The sequence below is a fragment of the Pristiophorus japonicus genome, chromosome 3 (assembly GCF_044704955.1).
Source record: "Pristiophorus japonicus isolate sPriJap1 chromosome 3, sPriJap1.hap1, whole genome shotgun sequence".
Lineage (NCBI taxonomy): Eukaryota > Metazoa > Chordata > Chondrichthyes > Pristiophoridae > Pristiophorus > Pristiophorus japonicus.
In genome coordinates, this window is record NC_091979.1 from 124,287,868 (window position 1) to 124,310,184 (window position 22,317).

General features: G+C 43.9%; 1 protein-coding gene across 5 annotated transcripts in view; it reads right to left on the bottom strand.

Annotated features, from left to right (window-relative positions):
• The window catches only part of sestd1 (SEC14 and spectrin domains 1), a 241,966-nt gene extending 219,859 nt beyond the window's left edge, over positions 1–22,107 (bottom strand). For 2 of the 5 annotated variants that reach the window (XM_070874797.1, XM_070874796.1), the window contains exons 1-2: positions 21,864–22,107; positions 3,947–4,012 (exon numbers count right to left, since the gene is read on the bottom strand). In XM_070874797.1, the coding sequence (XP_070730898.1) occupies positions 3,947–4,012; positions 21,864–22,044 (247 nt within the window). In that variant the 5' untranslated portion in view covers positions 22,045–22,107. Of the gene's footprint in view, positions 1–1,626; positions 1,719–3,946; positions 4,013–21,636; positions 21,778–21,863 lie in introns of those variants that run through there. The other 3 variants (XM_070874798.1, XM_070874799.1, XM_070874800.1) reach the window with 3 other exon arrangements.
• Between the last annotated feature and the right edge of the window lie 210 nt (positions 22,108–22,317).

Genomic DNA, 22,317 nt, shown 5'->3' on the forward strand with positions numbered 1-22,317 from the left:
TCTTCACACTTATCGCTGCTGGCAGGGCTGCATCGACAGCTTTGACCCTGTCGGTACTCTGGGCGCGGCGTATGGGTCCGGAGAGAGCCGAAAGTGCGATGCAAACGCAATCTGCGTCGTTGCACGTCGGCGCACCTCTCTCCGGCGGTACGTGGAAGCGCCGCCGCAAAGAGGTCACCGAGGATCCCGCCAACCTGGTTTTCACCACGGAGGGTCAAATCGCGGCAAAAACCCGACCGCAGAGTCGGTGAAAATCCGGCCCAAAAGATGAACAACCACAAAAATGGTTGGCTTTTTTTATAATTATCTCATTATAAAATGGTTGATTTTGACTGTTTCTGTAAATGTAAGGTGACATTGGCATCAGTGCTGAAACTCCTTTATAGACACATGGATATCATTTATGACTCCTTGATCCTTGGGGAATCTTGCCACACAGTTAAATTGCAGTGCCCTTTCATGGTTATGTCAAGGAAGATGTTACATTGCTGCCCGAGAGAACAATACATCTGTGATTTGTTTAATGCATTGGTGCATGGCTGTTTGGTTTATGTTAGATGGCCCGAGTGGCAGTCTGGAATGACCCCATGGCGGTGATGACCTCAATAGCCACCAGCAGAGAAGTGCATTTGGTAAATGTGAGCTGCAAGTCCTCTTGCAGCACGTGGCATAACCAACAGCTTCTTTTATAAAGTGAAGTCTCTGTTTGCACTGCTCCTTCAATCAAATGCACGTAGGATCACCTCTGCTGCATACCCTGCAGATGAACATCGTACATCTACAATGTAGCTTAACCTTGCCTGCAACCATTATATCTTGTTGTCTTTTTTCAAAATAAAAAGGGGAATCCCCAGTCCCCATTGTGCCCTGTCTGAGGGGATGGGTGAAGAAATGGCACCACCACAGCAAAAAGCACAAAGCAGATGGCAAAGCAGTGGTCAGGGAAAAAATTAATTGTCTAAGATCGACGAAGGAAGATCCTGCAAAGCTTTTAATTATCTGTGCTTGGCTCTTGAAATTTGATACCATCATGCTTGCTGTTTATCATAAAGAATTAACAGATAATGGGAGTTATGATGCCACGTCATTAATTAAATTCGACCGTCAATTTTACGATGGACTCTTCTATCCACCGGAAATGATGGCAGAAAGGTGGGTTGGCATTAGCCCTGTTTGCCACCCAAAAATCAGGCACATCAGGTTCAAATTTTTGGTTGCCAAATAAAGTGCCAACAGGACATTTCTTATTTTAATATGATGGACACAACTTGATTGATTAGTCATTTTTTTTCAAAGTTCCTATAGTGTTGGAAATACATCTTCTGATACCTACTGAAGAATTCTAACAAAAAAAAGTGACCACAACAAGGAATTGCTGATTAGTAACGATATTAGTAATGCACCTTTCCACAATTTCTTCATCATCCCACCTTGCTATTCACCCATTATTAATATAATTCAAAACAAAAGGCAAAACAGTATACAGTGTCATCCATAAGGTAGGATTAGAGTGTTAGTTAAAAAGATGATGAATAGTTAACAAAGCTATATTGAGAACACAGAGCAATCTTTTTTAAAATACTACACAGTAGATACAACCATCAAGTAACACAAACAATACTGTACCTGAGAGAAAGGCTAGCCTTTTCTTCAGTACAGGCAACATACTTGTGGCTTCCATTGTTTCAGAATTAGAATGGTCAGAAATGTCTACAATTCTGCAAGATAAGTATTCACTGAATTAGCATCTTATGAAAAATTAGATCTACCAAATTAGATCTACAATATAGTAGTGTAACAATCACTAATTCAGCAATGTTAAAGCTACTAATTTGTCAAAATGAACTCTAAACTTTTCAGTAAAACAAGAAAAACCATGCCAAGCTCATGTTGGAATGAAGCCCAAGTACGTCAAGAGGCTGAAGATCAACATTCCTCCTGTTGCCTCCAGGCCATCTCTCTAGCTACACATTACTATTGGGCACATCTCTATAGCTCATGAGAAATGAGGTACCATCCTCCCAAGCAGCATGGCAAATAGCACAATTCACCATAAAGTGCAACCAGATTGTCACTGTATTTCTGACCACTGCTTTAACACACGCCATAAGCCATTGAATAATGGTTCTACCAATTAGAGAACTTCAGCAGCTTGTCACTATTCAATCCAATTTAACAGAACCAAACCTTGGATATGAGAAAATGTATTTGCCTCCAGCTAAGACTTCCAGCAGCTATAGTTCCAAGTCTCCGCTTCCTCATAAGCGATAACTAGATAATTCGAACTAGGGGGCATAATCTTACAATAAGGGGCCGCCCATTTAAAACTGAGTGAGGAGAAATTTATTCTCTCAGAGGGTTGTGTATCTGTGGAATTCGCTACCTCAGAGAGCTGTGGAAGCTGGGATATTGAATAAATTTAAGACAGAAATAGACAGTTTCTTAAACGATAACGGAATAAAGGGTTATGGGGAGCAGGCAGGGAAATGGAGCTGACTCCATGATCAGATCAGCCATAATCTTATTAAATGGCAGAGCAGGTTCAAGGGGCCGCATGGCCTACTCCTATTTCTTAAGTTCTTATGCTACATAATGGACAACTGCCTTCACAATGGTGCAATGACCTGCACAGAGCAGTTTGTGACGTGACAATACACCTTGATGTTCTAGACTTGCTATTCATGCCAAGCATGAAATAGCAAGTCATGGATAAGTGTTTCAGTCCAATACAATGCATCATGCTTACTCATCCCCAAATTGTTAACCTAGGTCCACATATAAGGATTTTTGGCAAAAAGACAAACCCATTGTGAGGCTGACTTCTCTGGTAGGCTACTGAGTGATAGGTCAGTGTAGGTCAGAATCCTCCCTCCCTCCAACTGCTTCCTTTTTTGGGCATAAAACTCCTGCTTAACTTGGTCCTTGATCTAATATATGGTCAAAAGAAAACCTTCCATTACATGTCTAGAAATTCCTAACCATGAAGAAGAACTAAGAATATAAACTGCAAATGCTGGAAAGCTGAAACCAGTAATAGAAATGCTGGAAATTAACAGCAGATTTGTCTGCATCCATAAAGATAACGGCCTGGATTTTCCAGGCCTATGACCGCATACGCAATGCGTATGCAGCCATAAGTGCCCGCAAGTTCTAAGTTTCCGCATGCGGTGCGCTCGCGCGAAAACCCGGAACTTACAATATGTCAAGAATCTTCTTCATCAATCATCCGCATCCCCAGGAAATGGACATTCACTGACGGAGAGTTGGGCTATTTGCCCAACTACTGCCAGCGATTGTCCATGAAACTCTTATGCCTGGTAAAAGCAGTCGATACAAAAATGCATAAGCAATTGGGAAAAATTCCCTTGCATCTTCCTAGCAAGTCCTTCAAGACCCCGCTCGAGCTGTGGAGAGAAATAATATATTTAGCTAGTTCAAAATGTTAGGTGGATGACTGTCAAAAATCTGTTAACGGCGCAAAGAGGCATTGAATATCATGGGTGATCATGGACCACTTTGCCTCACTATTCTTTGATTAGGGACAAGCTCAAAGTCTCCATCGATCCTTGCAGAGAGCCTTGAGCCAGCCTATATATCTCTGATAAAATCCAAGATTCTACCATGAACACTATAGCTTCCACCTTCTTGAAATTAGAGCCACATGAGACACTCGGTCATTTGGGATGTGCAACTGGCAAAGCTTACTTATATTTGGATCGGTAATACTCCCACAAGTTTTGGAGGTAGCAAAAAGTGCACACTTAAGTTAAACTTATGCAGGACAATTCCTTTCAGCAGGTAAAAACAAAAACAAAACAAAATACAGACAGGAAATGTAAATGTATAAAAAGTGTCATCTAATTAGATTTTTGACCCCTTTTCATGGAATTACTTTTTACTTCGTATTCTTGAAATCGAAAGCATTGAAAGAACTGTTACTACTTACTTGAAAGACTTCTGTTAGCAGATACATGGTCCATTGGTCTCTCAAAATTCATCACAAGCCCATGTCCTAAAAAAGAAAAATTAATAAAGCTGTGTCACCAATGGGAAGGGGAGCAGGAGGGAGTGCAAATTGGGAGGTGGGCAAGGTTATAGACAAATTTGCAAATGAAAGTGAGGATTCTGATCAATGCCTTTGGGGATGAGAAGACAGAGAATGTTTGCAAGCAGAGGGGTAATAAGAGATTGTGATCTGGTATAAGATAGGAGCAGTAAAATTTTTGATGAGTTGGAAGTTATGAATGAAAGAGCACAGGATGCCAGTGAGAAGAGCATTAGAGAAGTCAAGCCTGTATAAATATGGATGACAGTTTTAGGAGGGGAGGGGGGAGTGCCAAACATCTTACGGAATTTCCAGCATGAATGTGTGGTTTGAAGCTCAGTTCACGGCTAAACAAGACACTATTAAGGTTGGATACTCTTTTCAACTAAAGCATTCACAAACTTAACAGTCTAGAACAGAGAATTACCATGTTATTGTCTACTGCTTAATAGATTACTGTAATCTATATAGAACATGATAAAAACAGTACATCTAGCTCATATGTTCTGCATTTAACTTTTCAACATGTCCAGTCCATCATATTCAAATTTCTGTGCACTTCCAAATGTACAAAACTCTCCAGGAACTGAAAAATAGGGGAATGAGAATTCCTCCAGCCTCTTAATTGACTTTACCAAACACACTTAAAAAAGTAACGCCAAGGATCTGACCTACACCCTGATTAGGAATTAAAATCAATGTTTACTTAACAGCAATTAGACTGTACGGCTTTAAAAATATAGCTAACTTTTTTTTTAAACAAAAACTTCCATCATAATATGGAAAGAGAAAAATACAATATTGTGGCTACACTACCTAGTATTATGAATTCAAGTCAATGAACAGCTGTTACAAACAAACTGATGAAATTATGGTTATGATTTAAATCAGGCTCTTTTCACGAAATATTGCTGAAACAGCATTTAGAATTTCATGTTCCAGTTTTAACACCCTTTCAGCAAAGGGGCACTGATATGCTAGAAAGGGTTCAGACAAAAGTGACAACGATGATTGTAGAACAATGTGCTTAAAATTTTGAGGAGAGATTTACAGAACTGTATTTGGAATTCAACAACTTAAAAGTTTAAAAAAATAATGAAATATTGATCATGTAATTTGGTTAAATAATTATTTCAACTCATCAAGAAAATAAGAGAAGATTGACAAGCTTCAAGACAAGATCAGCAATTATTGGAAACGGTAGCATAGTGGCTATGTTACTGGACTAGTAGTCCAGCGGCCTGGATTAATGACCCGGAGACGCAAGTTCCAATCCCACCACGGCAGCTGGGGAATTTACATTGTTAATTAAATAAATCTGCAATAAAAAGCTTGGACAGGTTGAACCTCCCTTACCCGGAACCACCCCTCGTCCAGAACCATTCCCGGCCACTGTGTGGCTCGTGTGCAGAGCTCTTTCCTCATTCCCGCTGCTGACTCCCACAATCGCTGGCCTCACCCCACGATCCACCGCATCCCCCAACCCCCGCCCGCCCCATGATCTATCCACCGCGCTCAGCCCTGAGCCAGCCAGCCCAGATATCCACTTGCTCACAACCTGTACCATCTAATTTAACATCTGTACCTCTAGTCCTGAAAAATCCCTTATCCAGAACAGGCCAGGTCCCGAGGATTGCGGAAAAGGAAGGTTCAACCTGTATCAGTAATGGAGACCATAAAATTTGCAGATTGTCGTAAATACCCATCTGGTTCACTAATGTCTTTTAGGGAAGGAAGCCTGCCATCCTGGCTTGGTCTATGTGTGACTCCAGACCCACAGCAATGCGGTTGACTCTTAAGTGCCCTCTGAAATAGCCAAGCATGCCACTCAGTTGTACAAAATCGCAGCAGAAAAATAAAATAAAACAGGCGGACCATCCAGCATAGACACCGGATTCAGACACCACAATAGCACACCCAGCCCAGTCGACCCTGCAAAGTCCTCCTCACTAACATCTGGAAACTTGAGCCAAAATTCAGAGAGCCGTCCCACAGTTCGGGAGGAGCAACCAAACAACGCGAGAGCTGACCGGAGCGGGGGCTTCAAAAGGCAGTGCCAAGAGTGGGAGAGCCGGAGTTCGGGAGGAGCTATCTGCAGCAGCGCCAAACGGACCTGGTTGGGTAAGAAGTAAAAAGATTCAAAGTGCAACATCACAGCCAAGCAGGTAAGTGATTGGCTGGTTGGTTGGTGAGTATTTCTCTTTCTCGTTTATTTTTTAAATCTTGGGCATTGGTGTAAGTTAAGAGCCGCAATTAAAAAGTAAACATAGACAAAAGATATTACTAATCTTAAAAAAAACTCATTAATTAAATCAGCTGATTGCTGAGTGGCTGCTGAGTGCGTTTTAGAGTTTATTTCTGCTCGATAGTTCCGAGTCTATTAACTAGAGGCATGGCAATGCAGCTCAGTTCTGTGGAATGCACATCCTGTGCCATGTGGGAAGCCCTGGACATAGAAACATAGAAAATAGGTGCAGGAGCAGGCCATTCGGCCCTTCGAGCCTGCACCACCATTCAATAAGATCATGGCTGATCATTCCCTCAGTACCCCTTTCCTGCTTTCTCTCCATAACCTTTGATCCCTTTAGCCGTAAGGGCCATACCTAATTCCCTCTTGAATATATCCAATGAACTGGCATCAACAACTCTCTGCGGTAGAGAATTCCACAGGTTAACAACTCTGAGTGAAGAAGTTTCTCCTCATCTCAGTCCTAAATAGCTTACTCCTTATCCTTAGACTATGTCCCCTGGTTCTGGACTTCCCCAACATCAGGAACATTCTACCCGCATCGAACCTGTCCAGTCCCGTCAGAATTTTATATGTTGCAATGAGATCCCCTCTCATCCTGCTAAACTCCAGTGAATACAGGCCCAATCGATCCAGTCTCTTAGCTGGGTGGCGGTGTGAGCTGTGAGGAGGATGCTAAGAGGCTGCAGGGTGACTTGGACAGGTTAGGTGAGTGGGCAAATGCATGGCAAATGCAGTATAATGTGGATAAATGTGAGGTTATCCACTTTGGGGGCAAAAACACGAAGGCAGATTATCTGAATGGCGGCAGATTAGGAAAGGGGGAGGTGCAACGAGACCCGGGTGTCATGGTTCATCAGTCATTGAAAGTTGGCATGCAGGTACAGCAGGCAGTGAAGAAGGCAAATGGTATGTTGGCCTTCATAGTTAGGTGATTTGAGTATAGGAGCAGGGAGGCCTTACTGCAGTTGTACAGGGCCTTGGTGAGGCCTCATTTGGAATATTGTGTTGAGTTTTGGTCTCCTAATCTGAGGAAGGACATTCTTGCTATTGAGGGAGTGCAGCAAAGATTCACCAGACTGATTCCCGGGATGGCAGGACTGACATGAGGAGAGACTGGATCAACTGGGCCTTTATACACTGGAGTTTAGAAGGATGAGAGGGGATCTCATAGAAACTTACAAGATTCTGACGGGACTGGACAGGTTAGATACGGGAAGAATGTTCCCGATGATGGGGAAGTCCAGAGCCAGGGGTCACAGTCTAAGGTTAAGGAGTAAGCCATTTAGGACTGATGAGGAGAAACTTCTTCCCTCAGAGAGCTGTTAACCTGTGGAATTCCCGACCAGAGAGAGTTGTTGATGCCAGTTAATTGGATATATTCAAGAGGGAGTTAGATATGGCCCTTACGGCTAAAGGGATCAAGGGGTATGGAGAGAAAGCAGGAAAGGGGTACTGAGGGAATGATCAGCCATGATCTTATTGAATGGTGGTGCAGGCTTGAAGAGCCAAATGGCCGACACCTGCACCTATTTTCTATGTTTTTCTCTTCACATATTTATAGAAGCTTTTGCAGACACTTTTTATGTTCCCAGCAAGGTTCCACTCATACTCTATTTTCCCCCTCTTAATTAAACTCTTTGTCCTCCTCTACTGAATTATAAAATTCTTCCAGTCCTCAGGTTTGTTGCTTTTTCTAGCCAATTTATATGCCTCTTCCTTGGATTTAACAATTTCCCTTGTTAGCCACGGTTGAGCCACCTTCCCCGTTTTATTTTTATTCCACCGTCAACCCTTTAAGTATCACTCGCCAGTCTATTCGAGCCAATTCACGTCTCATACCATCGAAGTTACCTTTCCTTAAGTTCAGGACCCTAGTCTCTGAATTAACTGTGTCACTCTCCATCTTAATAAAGAATTCTACCATATTATGGTCACTCTTCCCCAAGGGGCCTCGCACAACAAGATTGCTAATTAGTCCCTTCTCATTACACATCACCCAGTCGAGGATGGCCAGCCCTCTAGTTGGTTCCTCGACATATTGGTCTAGAAAACCATCCCTAAGACACTCCAGGAAATCCTCCTCCATCGCATTGCTACCAGTTTGGTTAGCCTAATAAATATATATTAGATTAAAGTCGCCCATGATAACTGCTGTACCTTTATTGCACGCATCCCTAATTTCTTGTTTGATGCTGTCCCCAACCTCACTACTACTATTTGGTGGTCTGTGCACAACTCCCACTAGCGTTTTCTCCCCTTTGGTATTCCGTAGCTCCACCCATACCGATTCCACATCATCCAAGCTAATGTCCTTCCTTACTATCGCGTTAATTTCCTCTTTAACCAGCAACGCCACCCCACCTCCTTTTCCTTTCTGTCTGTCCTTCCTGAATGTTAAATAACCCTGGATGTTGAGTTCCCAGCCTTGGTCACCCTGGAACCATGTCTCCGTGATGCCAATTACATCATATCCGTTAACAGCTATCTGCGCAGTTAATTTGTCCACCTTATTACGAATACTCCTCGCATTAAGGCACAGAGCCTTCAGGCTTGTCTTTTTAACACTCTTTGCCCCTTTAGAATTTTGCTGTAATGTGGCTCTTTTTGCCTTAGGTTTTTCTGTCCTCCACTTTTACTTTTCTTCTTTCTATCTTTTGCTTCTGCCCCCATTCTACTTCCCTGTGTCTCCCTGCATAGGTTCCCACCCCCCTGCCATCTTAGTTTAACCCCTCCCCAACAGCACTTGCAAACACTCCCCCTAGGACATTGGTTCCGGTCCTGCCCAGGTGCACGTAGCCTGGACGACATGTGCAGGAGGTGTCTCCAGCTGCAGAAACTTGAGCTCCGCGTTTCGGAGCTTGAGCGGCAGCTGGAGTTACTGCGGTGCATCCGCGAGACTAAGAATTTCGTGGATAGCACGTTTCTAGAGATGGTCACCCCCGCAGCTTAAGAGTGTGCAGGCAGAGAGGAAGTGAGTGACTACCAGACAGAAGAGTACTAGGCAGGTAGTACAGGAGTCCCCAGAGTTCATCTCATTCTCCAACCAGTATTCTATTCTGAGTACTGGTGAGGGCAATGGTGCAGCTAGAGCTAAGTCCACGGCACCACAGGTGGCTCAGCTGCACAGGAAGGGGGGAGGGAGGGAGAGGGGGAACGGAAGAGCAATAGTGGTAGGGGATTCAATAGTCAGGGGAGCAGACAGGTGTTTCTGCGTGATTCCAGGATGGTATGTTGCCTCCCTGCTGCCAGGATCAAGGATGTCACCGAGCGGCTGCAAGACATTCTGGGGGAGGAGGGAAAGAGGGTGAACAGCCAGAGATCATGGTCTATATCGGTACCAATGACATAGGTAGAAAGAGGTCCTGTAGGCAGAGTTTAGGGAGCTAGGAGAGTGATAAAAAGCAGGATCTCAAAGGTAGTAATCTCCGGATTACTGCTGGTGCCATGTGCTAGTGAGTACAGAAATAGGAGGATAGAGCAGATGAATGCGTGGCTGGAGAGATGGTGCAGGAGGGCTTTAGATTCCTGAAGCATTGGGACCATTTCTGGGGGAGGTACAAGCTGGACAGATTGCACCTCAACAGAGCCAGGACCAGTATCCTCGCGGGAGGTTTTGCTCATGCTGTTGGGGAGGGTATAAACTAGGAGGGATAGGAACCGGAGAATAGATTCAGTTGGGAGAGAAGCAAAGCTGGAATTGGGCAGCAGAGAAGTAGAAGTAGAAAGTGAATTTGGAAGACAGAGAAAACAAGGGCTGGAAAATAGACAACAGGGGAGTTTGGCAATACTAAATGGTATATACCAATGCAAGGAGTATAGGAAATAAGGCAGATGAGCTGAGAGCACAGACTGACATTTCAGAGTACGATATTATAGCTATTACTGAGACATGGCTGAAAGAAGGGCAGGTTTGGCAGCTCAACATTCCTGGTTACAGCGTTTTCAGACGGGATAGAGAAGGGATAAAAAAGGAGGGGGGGGGAGCGCAGTATTGATTAAAGAAACAATTGCAACTGTGAGAAGGGATGATATGTTGGAGGGGTCATCAAACAAGGCCATATGGGTTGAAGTAAAGAACAAAAAAGGGGTGATCACAATACTGGGAGTGTACTATAGACCCCCAAACAATCAGAGGGAGATTAAAGAACAAATTTGTGGGCAAATTGCTGCGAAGTGCAAAAACTAGAGAGCTGTAATAGTGGGGGATTTCAACTACCCTAATATTAACTGGGAGAAAGGTAGTGTGAATGGTACAGAGGGTGCGGAATTCCTAAAATGCATTCAGGAGAACTTCTTTAGCCAGTATGTAACAAGCCGAACAAGGAAGGGGGAGGTTCTGGGCTTTGTTTTGGGGAATGAAGAGGGGCAGGTGGAAGGGGTATCAGTGGGAGAAATTTTGGTGCTAGTGATCATAGTTCAGTAAGATTTAGGGTAGTTATGGAAAAGGACAAAGGTGGACCAGGAATAAAAGTTCTCAATTGGGGTCAAGCCAATTTTGCTGAGCTGAGATGAGATTTGGCCAAAGTGGACTGGAAATGGCTACTTCATGGTAAATCAGTGTCAGAGCAGTGGGAGGCATTCAAGGAGCAGATCCTGAGGGTACAGAGCAAGTATGTTCCCTCAAAAAAAAGGGTGGGGCAAACAAATCTGGAGCCCCCCAGATGTTAAGGGGCATACAGGATAAGATAAAGAAAAAAAGGGAAGCTTATGACTGATACCGAGAACTCAACACTGCAGAAACTCTAGAGGAGTATAAGAAGTGCAGAGGTGCAATTAAGAGATATCAGGAAAGTAAAGAGAGAGCATGAAAGAATGCTGGCAAGTAAAATCAGGGAAAACCCAAAGATGTTTTATAAATGCATTGAGAGCAAGAGGGTAACTAGAGAAAGAGTGGGGCATATTAGAGTCATAAAGGAAATGTGTGTGTGGAGGCAGAAGACATGGGTATGTATGATTCTTAATGAATACAGGTTGAACCTCCCTTAACCAACACCCTCGGGACCTGGCTCGTTCCGAATGAGGGATTTTGCCGGATAAGGGGAGGTCATGTGATTGGGTGGACTGGGTCAGTGTGTGTGCACGCCGATTGGCTGGAATTACTGTCAGTCAGTCAGCTTCTTGATTAACCTCATTTTCTCCTCTGCTCTTTCCAATGTTGGTGGTGTCCTGCCCTTGGCCCTTCAACCTCAATGAAGAAAGAAATGCAGAGTGTTCTTTGAGAACGTTTGACAATGAGTTTGCATCTCTTTTCACAAAAGAGAGGGGCGATGCAGACTTTGTAATGAGGGAGGAGGAGTGTGAAATATTAGACGCGATAAACAAAGTGAGAGGAGAAGTATTAAGGGGCTTAGCAGCTTTGAAAGTGGATAAATCCCCAGGCCCGGGTGAAATGTATCCCAGGCTGTTAAGAGAAGCAAAAGAGGAAATAGCAGAAGCTCTGACCATCATTTTCCAATCCTTTCTGGCTACAGGTGTGGTGCCAGAGGACTGGAGGACTGCTAATGTTGTACCCTTTTTTGTTTAAAAAGGGAGAAAGGGATGGACCGAGTAATTACAGGTCAGTCAGCCTAAACTTGGTGGTGGGAAAATCATTGGAAAGTATCCCGAGAGACAGGATAAATCTTCATTTGGAAAGACATGGATTAATCAAGGACAGTCAGCATGGATTTGTTAAGGGAAGGTCGTGTCTGACTAACTTGACTGAATTTTGAGGCGGTAACCAGGAGGGTAGATGAAGGCAGTACATATGATGTAGTGTGTATGGATGTTAGCACGTTGTTCCAGGGGCCCGGCGCTCCAATTCTTATACTCCCGACCTGCGGTGGTGTTCCCTCGCAGGTCGGGGTGGCCACCTGCGAGAGAACACCACCGCAGGTCGGGAGTTTAAATGCTGGATCACCGGGCCCCTGGAACATTGTGAGCCACCCCAACCTACGAGAGACCACTACCACAGCCCTGGACTAGAAGAGCTGGAGCATGCCATTGCAGCTTCCAGCGCGAGCCGCTCCAAGTGTACGATGGCTTCGAGGTGGGCAACTGGGTAACGTCATCAGGACTCAGGTCGCCGTTTAGAACATGGGCAGGAGCATCGGCTGGTAAAGCAGAGGAGCGGGAAGGTCGTGGCGGACTTGCGACGAGTGATCGGGGCGGAGGAACAATGAGGGATCGTGGCAGAGATTTGATGAGTGATCATGATGGAGGTTCGCCGAATATTTGGTGCAGAGGTGTGGCGGGAGATCGTGGCGGAGGTGCGGCGAGTGTTTTTGTGGCGGAGGAGCGGTGAGGGATTGTGGCGGAGGTGCGGCGAATGAGAGTACGGCGCCCAGAAGAACCAAGGGCCATGGGGCAGCATGGGCCTGCCCACACTGCGATATGAGTGCGCACTAGTTCTGTGCAGCAGAGCAGGTCTCCAGTCGTCCTGATTAACCCTTGCCACTGGATAAAGCCCTAGCTCTGTCAAGCTCGTGTGGTGGCTGATGTGCAAAGGTCACCACACGTTAAAAAAAAAATCCACGCACAAGCATCTTCCACCCCCTCAATTGGAGTTCCGGACTGGAACATCGGGTCCTTCATTGAAACATCTGTGAATTCATGTGGAAGCAAGTCATCCTCGTTTGAGGGACTGTCTATGATGATGATGGATTTTAGCAAAGCTTTTGATAAGGTCCCACATAGCAGATTGGTCACGAAAGTAATATGGGGTCCAGGACAAAGTAGCAAGTTGGATCCAAAATTGACTCAGAGGTAGGAAACAAAGGGTAATGATTGATGGGCGTTTTTGTGACTGGATGGCTGTAGCAGTGGGGTCCGCAGTGCTCAGTGCTGGGTCCCTTGCGTTTTATGATATATATCAATGACTTGGACTTGAATGTCGAGGGTTTGATTAAGAAGTTTGCAGATGACACTGAAATAGGCTGTGTGGTTGACAATGAAGAAAAAAAGCTGCGGACTGCAGGAAGATATCAATGTACTGGTCAGGTGGGCAGAACAGTGGCAAATGAATTCAATCCAGATAACTGTGAGGTAATGCATGTGGAGAGGTCTAACAAGGCAAGGGAAGGAATAAACATTAAATGGTATGACACTGAAAAGTGTAGAGGAACAAAGGGATCTTGGAGTGCAGGTCCACAGATCCCTGAAGGTAGCAGGCCAGGTAGATAAGGTGGTTAAGAAGGCATATGGAATACTTGCCTTTATTAGTCGAGGCATGGAATACAGGAGCAAGGAGGTTAAGCTTGAACTGTATAAACCACTGGTTAGGCCGCAGCTGGAGTACTGTGTACAGTTCTGGTCACCACATTACAAGAAAGATGTGATTGCACTGGAAAGGTTGCAGAGGAGATTTACGAGGATGTTGCCTGGACCGGAGAATTTTGGCTATGAGGAAAGATTGGAGATGTTGGGTCTGGAACATAGGAGGCTGAGGGGAGACGTGACTGATCTGTATAAAATTATGAGGAGCCTGGATAGAGTGGATAGGAAGGACCTGTTTCCCTTGGCAGAGGGTTCAACAACTCGGGGGCATAAATTGAAAGTAATTGGGGGGGGGGGGAGGTTTAAAGGAGATTTGAGGGGAATTTCTTCACCCAGAGTGTGGTGTGTGTCTGGAACTCACTGCCTGAAAGGGTGTTAGAGGCAGAAACTCTCACCACATTTAAAAGATACTTGGATGTGCACTTAAAGTGCCGTAACCTACAGGGCTACAGACCAAGAGCTGGAAAGTGGGATGAGGCTGGATAGCTCTTTAGTAAGCAAAAAATGAGTAATAGATAGTCACTGGGCATTCTCAGTCAACATTCCCTGCAATCACTCTAATGAAGTCAAAGCAACTCGCAACTGCTGGACAAAATCCTCGAAGTTGCACACAGATGTGCTGTGTCTGATACATTCATGATAGAATTTCACACATTGGTGAAAGAGAGACTGCAAAATTGCAGACTAAATGGTGGTAAATGTTTGTTAAGTAAATATACACGTGAGGTATTTACCTGTATTGGGTGCAAGGCATTTTCTACTAAAATGTTTGCATTTTTTGAGGATGTAACGCGTAGAGAGGACAAGGGAGAACCAGTGGATGTGGTATATTTGGACTTTCAAAAGGCTTTTGACAAGGTCCCGCACAAGAGATTAGTGTGCAAAATTAAAGCACGTGGTATTGGGTGTAATGTATTGACGTGGATAGAGAACTGGTTGGCAGACAGGAAGCAAAGAGTCGGAATAAACGGGTCCTTTTCAGAATGGCAGGCAGTGACTCGTGGGGTACCGCAAGGTTCACTGCTGGGACCTCAGCTATTTATAATATACATTAATGATTTGGACAAAGGAATATCTCCAAGTTTGCAGATGACACTAAGCTGGGTGGCAGTGCGAACTGTGAGGAGGATGCCAAGAGGCTGCAGGGTGACTTGGACAGGTTAGGTGAGTGGGCAAATGCATGGCAGATGCAGTATAATGTGGATAAATGTGAGGTTATCCACTTTGGGGGCAAAAACACGAAGGCAGAATATTATCTGAATGGGGACAGATTAGGAAAAGGGGAGGTGCAATGAGACCTGGGTGTCATGGTACATCAGTCATTGAAAGCTGACATGCAGGTACAGCAGGCAGTGAAGGCGGCAAATGGCATGTTGGTCTTCATAGCAAGGAGTATAGGAGCAGGGAGGTCTTACTGCAATTGTACAGGGCCTTGGTGAGGCCACACTTGAATATTGTGTACAGTTTTGGTCTCCTAATCTGAGGAAGGACATTCTTGCTATTGAAGGAATGCAGCGAAGGTTCACCAGACTGATTCCCGGGATGGCAGGACTGACATATGAAGAAAGGCTGGATCGACTAGGCTTATATTTACTGGAATTTAGAAGGATGAGAGGGGACCTCATAGAAACATATAAAATTCTGACGGGAATGGACAGGTTAGATGCTGGAAGAATGTTCCCGATGTTGGGGAAGTTCAGAACCAGACGTTCTAAGGATAAGGGGTAAGCCATTTAGCACCAAGAGGAGGACAAACTTCTTCACTCAGAGAATTGTGAACCTGTGGAATTCTCTAACACAGAAAGTTATTCAGGCCAGTTCGTTCGATATATTCAAAAGGGAGTTAGATGTGGCCCTTACGGCTAAAGGGATCAAGGGGTATGGAGATAAAGCAGGAATGGGGTACTGAAGTTGGATGATCATATTGAATGGAGGTGCAGGCTCATAAGGGCGAAATGGCCCATTCCTGCACCTATTTTCTGTTTCTATGTAGTTAAAATTTTATCACCAGTCATACCTGCTTTAAATATTAGTTTTTCCACATACAATATTAAATGTTTTTTATACAATGAGCCTTTCACCAGGGCCAACTGCACCAGCTGAAAACTATCCATTTAAAGAAAAAAAATTCCGAACAGTAAAAATCAATATTTTTTAAAAGCTGGCTAGGTTCCGACAAAGTTTCAGATAACTACTAACAGCTTTTTGATTTTCTATCAATTGGTGTGAATCTAAACTCAGCTAAGACAGAAATTTTGCTTTCTTTTTTTTTAAAACAATAAAACATGTCTGCTATGTCTGTCTCGATATCTGTGTAGTCTTGCTCTGCAGCTGAGGATTGTTACCATGGTAACAACTACATAAGCTGACAATGGCAGGCTATAATCAATGATCTGGGAAATAAGGAATGTCACCAGAAGAATCCTCAAGCGATCTTGCACATTAACTGAAACAAATTCAAACGATTTTCAAAGATGAGCAGCGAATATTTTGGTCTTGTACAATAGCAGATGAGAACTTTTTTGTACATTAGCGTCCTTAAGTTTTTTCATATCTTAACAAATGCATTGGTTCCACATATTATCTCCTTTACAAATGTATATTTACTAAATGCATTACATGAATATGGAATTAAAGAAGTTACCTACAGAAGTTATCAAGTGTTCAACACTTCCAGGACTTTTGCAGCATTTCAAAAATAAACAATCTTGGTAATATCTCATTTCAGGTGCTCGACTACTTGGGACATGCCAACTCTTATTCTTTGGGGCAATAACATTATGAGGCTATAGTGATACTGATTTATGGTTTTCAAGGAAACAGTCATGAAATCGCAAAATTCAATCTGTAGAACATGATTTTAAAAAAGTACCTGAAACATATGAAAGACTAATATTCAATATAAAGCCACATTTAAAATAAAGACTTGCATTTATGATGAGCAAAATGATGGACTTTGTATCTTAAGATTGGTTTGGTTTCTTAAATGATCTAGCCTGATATCAATGGCTGCTTTTGTTGAACGATGTTTTACTTTAAAAACCAATGCGTATAAGGTGGCCAAGGTTAGTGGGAAACTAGAAGATTGAGAAAATTTTAAACGACAGCAAAGAATGACAAAGAAAGCAATAAAGGAAAGATAGATTACGAAAGTAAACTGGCGCAAAACATAAAAACAGATAGTAAAAGCTTTTACCGATATATAAAACGGAAAAGAGTGACTAAAGTAAATGCTGGTCCCTTAGAAGATGAGAAGGGGGATTTAATAATGGGAAATGTGGAAATGGCTGAGACCTCAAAACAATTATTTTGCTTCGGTCTTCACAGTGGAAGACACAAAAACCATGCCAAAAATTGCTGGTCACGGGAATGTGGGAAGAGAGGACCTTGAGATAATCACTGTCATTAGGGGACTAGTGCTGGATAGGCTAATGGGATTCAAGGTAGACAAGTCCCCTGGCCCTGATGAAATGCATCCCAGGGTATTAAAAGAGATGGCGGAAGTTATAGCAGATGCATTCGTTATAATCTACCAAAATTCTCTGGACTCTGGGGAGGTACCAGCGAATTGGAAAGCAGCTAATGTAACGCCTGTTTAAAAAATGGGGCAGACAAAAGGCAGGTAACTATAGGCCGGCTAGTTTAACATCTGTAGTGGGGAAAATGCTTGAAACTATCATGAAGGAAGAAATAGCGGGACATCTAGATAGGAATAGTGCAATCAAGCAGACGCAACATGGATTCATGAAGCGGAAATCATGTTCAACTAATTTACTGGAATTCTATGAGGATATAACGAGCATGGTGGATAGAGGTGTACCGATGGATGTGGTGTATTTAGATTTCCAAAAGGCATTCGATAAGGTGCCACACAAAAGGTTACTGCAGAAGATAAAGGTACGCGGAGTCAGAGGAAATGTATTAGCATGGATAGAGAATTGGCTGGCTAACAGAAAGCAGAGAGTCGGGATAAATGGGTCCTTTTCGGGTTGGAAATCGGTGGTTAATGCTGTGCCACAGGGATCGGTGCTGGGATCACAACTGTTTACAATATACATAGATGACCTGGAAGAGGAGACAGAGTGTAGTGTAACAAAATTTGCAGATGATACAAAGGTTAGTGGGAAAGCGGGTTGTGCAAAGGACACAGAGAGGCTGCAAAGAGATTTAGATAGGTTAAGCGAATGGGCTTAGGTTTGTCTGATGGAATAGAATGTCGGAAAATGTGAGTTCATCCACCTTGGGAAAAAAAAAACAGTAAAAGGGAATATTATTTGAATGGGGAGAAATTACAACATGCTGCAATGCAGAGGGACCTGGGGGTCCTTGTGCATGAATCCCAAAAAGTTAGTTTGCAGGTGCAGCAGGTAATCAGGAAGGCGAATGGAATGTTGGCCTTCATTGCGAGAGGGATGGAGTACACAAGCAGGGAGGTCTTGCCGCAACTGTACAGGGTATTGGTGAGGCCGCACCTGGAGTACTGCGTGCAGTTTTGGTCACCTTTCTTAAGGAAGGATATACTAGCTTTGGAGGGGGTACAGAGACGATTCACGAGGCTGATTCCGGAGATGAGGGGGTTACCTTATGATGATAGATTGAGTAGACTGGGTCTTTACTCGTTGGAGTTCAGAAGGATGAGGGGTGATCTTATAGAAACATTTAAGATAATGAAAGGGATAGACAAGATAGAGGCAGAGAGGTTGTTTCCACTGGTCAGGGAGACGAGAACTAGGGGGCACAGCCTCAAAATACGGGGGAGCCAATTTAAAACTGAGTTGAGAAGGAATTTCTTATCCCAGAGGGTTGTGAATCTGTGGAACTCTCTGCCCAAGGAAGCAGTTGAGGCAAGCTCATTGAATGTATTCAAATCACAGATGGATAGATTTTTAACCAATAAGGGAATTAAGGGTTACGGGGAGCGGGCGGGTAAGTAGAGCTGAGTCCACGGCCAGATCAGCCATGATCTTGTTGAATGGTGGAGCAGGCTCGAGGGGCTTGATGGCCTACTCCTGTTCCTCATTCTTTTGTTCTTATGTTCTATCCCTGCAGACATCGTGGTGCTTCATATTTGATTATTGGGGGATAATTGCAGTCAGAGGCCTCCTTCTTACGCACGCCTCCAACCCGAAAAAAATCTATGAAAGTACCTGGTGGTCCCGGAGAAACGTAGGATTCCGGTCGGTGGCCTAGATTCACTGCACAGCGCATGGGAAGATTTCTTTCTGGTACGTACGTATGTATGTATATGCTGGAGTCACATGGGCCTGGACCAATCACAATCTCATTGATAAAAAAGGAACTACGTTTGTACGAATTCCCATTACTATCAATGAGAACCTCCTAAAACACCGAAATACAACATAATAAATAAAACACCTCACATACTTAAAATTAATTGAAATTATATATATTTTTTGCAATTTTTTTTTAATGTGTTTTAATAGGGTTAAAATTAAACTTACCATAATGGACTTTTAATATAAAAATGAGTGTTTAAGTTTAATTGTTATATGTTTTAAAAGTGTTACGGTGGTACAGGTAGAACGTCTGAAATCCGGAGTTTTAAATACTCCAAATTGTCCGAAAATTGGAGATTGTAAGAGTCGTTGTTCTGAAACCAGAAATATTTCCCGAAAACCGGACTTTTAAGCTGTACATACCTTTTTCCAAGCAGGAATCAAAAAAAAATTATGCAGCCGGCACAGCCCAGCCTTGAGGTTGCCGGATTCAGGCCGTCGGAAATACACAAAAGTCGGTCCAAGGGTTTCCGGATTCGGGACGTCGGATTTCTTCTCCGAAATCCGGAAAAAAACAAAATCCAGAATGGCCTCGGTCCCAAAGTTTCTGGTTTCAGGACGTTATACCTGTAAAAGTAAGCTATGCACTTGCTTTTACCAGGCGTAAAAGTTTGAAGGACATTCGCTGGACAAATAGCCCAATCTCTCCCGCGCGGATGTCCTTCTCTCGGGGATGCAGAGGATCTGAAGAGAAATCTTGACAGATCGGAAAAGCTGATTTTCGGCGCACGATTATCGCCCCCCCGAACACTGGCTTTTGCGAGGTCTCGCCCGTGCGCACTTTGTACTGACCCGGCGAGGCCGGAATTTTCGGCCTATTATGTGTTATAGCTTTCTCTTGTAATTTCTTATGTGGCTCAGTGTCAAATTTATCTGTTTTGTCTTATAACATTGCTGTGAGGCGCCTTGGGACGTTTTACTATGTTAAAGGCACTATATAAATAAACGTTACTTTGTTGTTAAAGTTGGTTAGTTATTGTGTGGAATCTGTGTCAAATTTAGTTTTAACCAGATCAGTTTCACTTCTTTTCTACTATGCCTCAATGAGCATTCATTAATAACCTGACTTTATTACAACATAGTTGTTACTGCGAGTTCAAAAGAAAATACAAGTTAAAAACTGCTAAATTTTCCGATTTGGGGCAACTGCCGAATTTCAGGAAAGACAGTTTGACTCAAGAGAAAGACTGTAAAGGAGTGAGAGAAACAAAATGGAAAATACTTGTAATTTTCACAACCTCATGACGTCCCAAAGCGCTTTACAGCCAATGAAGTACTTTTGTGTAGTCACTGATGTAATGTAGGAAACAGCAGCCAATTTGCAGACAGTAAACTCCCACAAACAACAATGCATTAAATAACCAGATCACATGTCTTAGGTGTTGGTTGAGGACCACCTGAGAAAGCAGACTGGACCTCAGTTTAACATCTCATCTGAAAGTCAGCACCTCTGACAGCGCAGCACATCCTTTGTATTGCATATAAGTATCATCCTAGATTATGTGCTCAAGTCTCTGGAGTGGGACTTGAACCCACATCCTTCTGGCTCAGAGGCGCGAGTGCTACCATTGAGCCATGGCTAACACCGAATGCCCAGATAATAGATTTTTGGTGTTGGCAGGAGGAATATTGACCAGAACACTATGTGAAGTCCCCGCTCTTCTTCAAATAGTACCAAGGGATCTTGTATGTCCTCCTGATATAAAGTAGGCAAGGCCTCAATTAATGCATCAGCCAAAAGATCATGCAGCAAACCACTCCTACTCATCTACCAGATGACCATGCAATATATTACTCTTACTCATCTACCAGATGAGACAGGGTGACAACCAAGTCCAATATGTGACCTGAGCAACTCTGCAGTATTCCAGGGTACCATTTACAATTGATCAGATAACCTGGATCATTTGACTGGAACCTAGAAGGGAAAAAAAAACTGAGTGGGGGCCAAGATTCTGCTTACTCAGCTCCAAATAACCCTGCAAGCTAATGCTCCAACATTTAGCTGAGCAAGCAGTGGGAAACAGTGCTCTGTGTTGGTAGCCGGTCTGCTTTTAGTGGGTTGAACTCCATGGCCATCCCAGTGGGCATTTGGCAACCACTAAACCTTGGATTTTCACAACCTATGTGTAAATTGCCTGGGTTTAAGGAAGTGGAGTGTATTTCTCGAGAGACAGCACTCACATTCCACATCAAGTAAAGACTATGCTTATGTGTATTTCTTAGTTGTCTGGTTTAAAGTCTTTAAAGCACGATGATGGGTTTGCACAGGTCAGGCACCCAACTGACCAAAAAAAACGTCCAAAACTCATCAGCCCAGTGTTGTGAAAATGATCTACTTTCTATCATTGCATTTACACCCGAAGCATTTATCTTTTAACAGAGGGCAGTAATTTGGTACTTCAATAATTGCAGATACCGGTTAATTATTTGTGATATCTCCCAACCCACAGGAAATACTCATCCTGTCTTTTTGAAAATGGCTGGACTGCACACAACCTATCGCACTCTCTGCAGATTGACTTCCAGCATCAGGGCAGTCCTTTCAAACCGAGTGGAGTGCAAATCGCAGATTGAAACTTTTTTTTTTAAATAAAAAGATAAACAATCGTTACTTTTTTTTAAAATCATAAGCGAAAGTGGCAGTGATTGAGAAAGCAGAGCCGGGTCGGGTCGCAGCGAGCGCTGCCACTGAACAAAGCTCGGTCCAACCCACCTCAGGCCTACTTTATCCCCCTCGCTCCTCAGCCCAACAGCCGTCATTTACAAAAAATAAAATAAAAAATTACCGGCTCCAGTTCACCCGTACCACTGCCGCTGCTGAAAGGGGGTCTTCAGGCCGGCTTTCGCGGCCGAGAGGGCGGCGCCCGCTGCCCGGAGCAGACGCTCTCCTTTGTTGCCCGGGGAGACTCGCTCTGCCCCCACCCTCCTTCCCCTCCCCCTCAGCCGCACAAAGTCCCTCTGCACCGTGCAGGTGAAACAGCGCCCGCCCTTTCAACCTGCTGCACCGGCTCACCGCAGGACACTGGCTGCCCACAGCTCCCTGCCGCAAATCCCGGTCTCCGAGCTCTCCCCTCGCCGCCGCCTCCTCCTCGCTCCCACCGGCTCCGCTGCAAATTCTGCAAGTGCAAGAGAAGCTGGACTCCCTCAACTCCCTCCTCTCTCTCAGCACGAGCGGCTCGCAGACCAAGACACATCGAGCGGCGGCATTCCCGCTGCAATAATCTCAATTAAAGCTTCTTTCAGCTGCCAGCAACGTTTTGTAACATAACGCAAATTAACGTCTGGAACAAAAATTAATATTTCACGCACAGTGGTTGCACACCACGGCACAAGTTTCCACCACCCACTTTTCCAAACAGTGCCGTATAATTGAGATCAGAGAGAAATTCACCGCATAAATAAATCTTACAACAACAGAGGGAAAATAACATCTGAAGTTGAGAAAAAGTAAATCGAATAGATTTAAC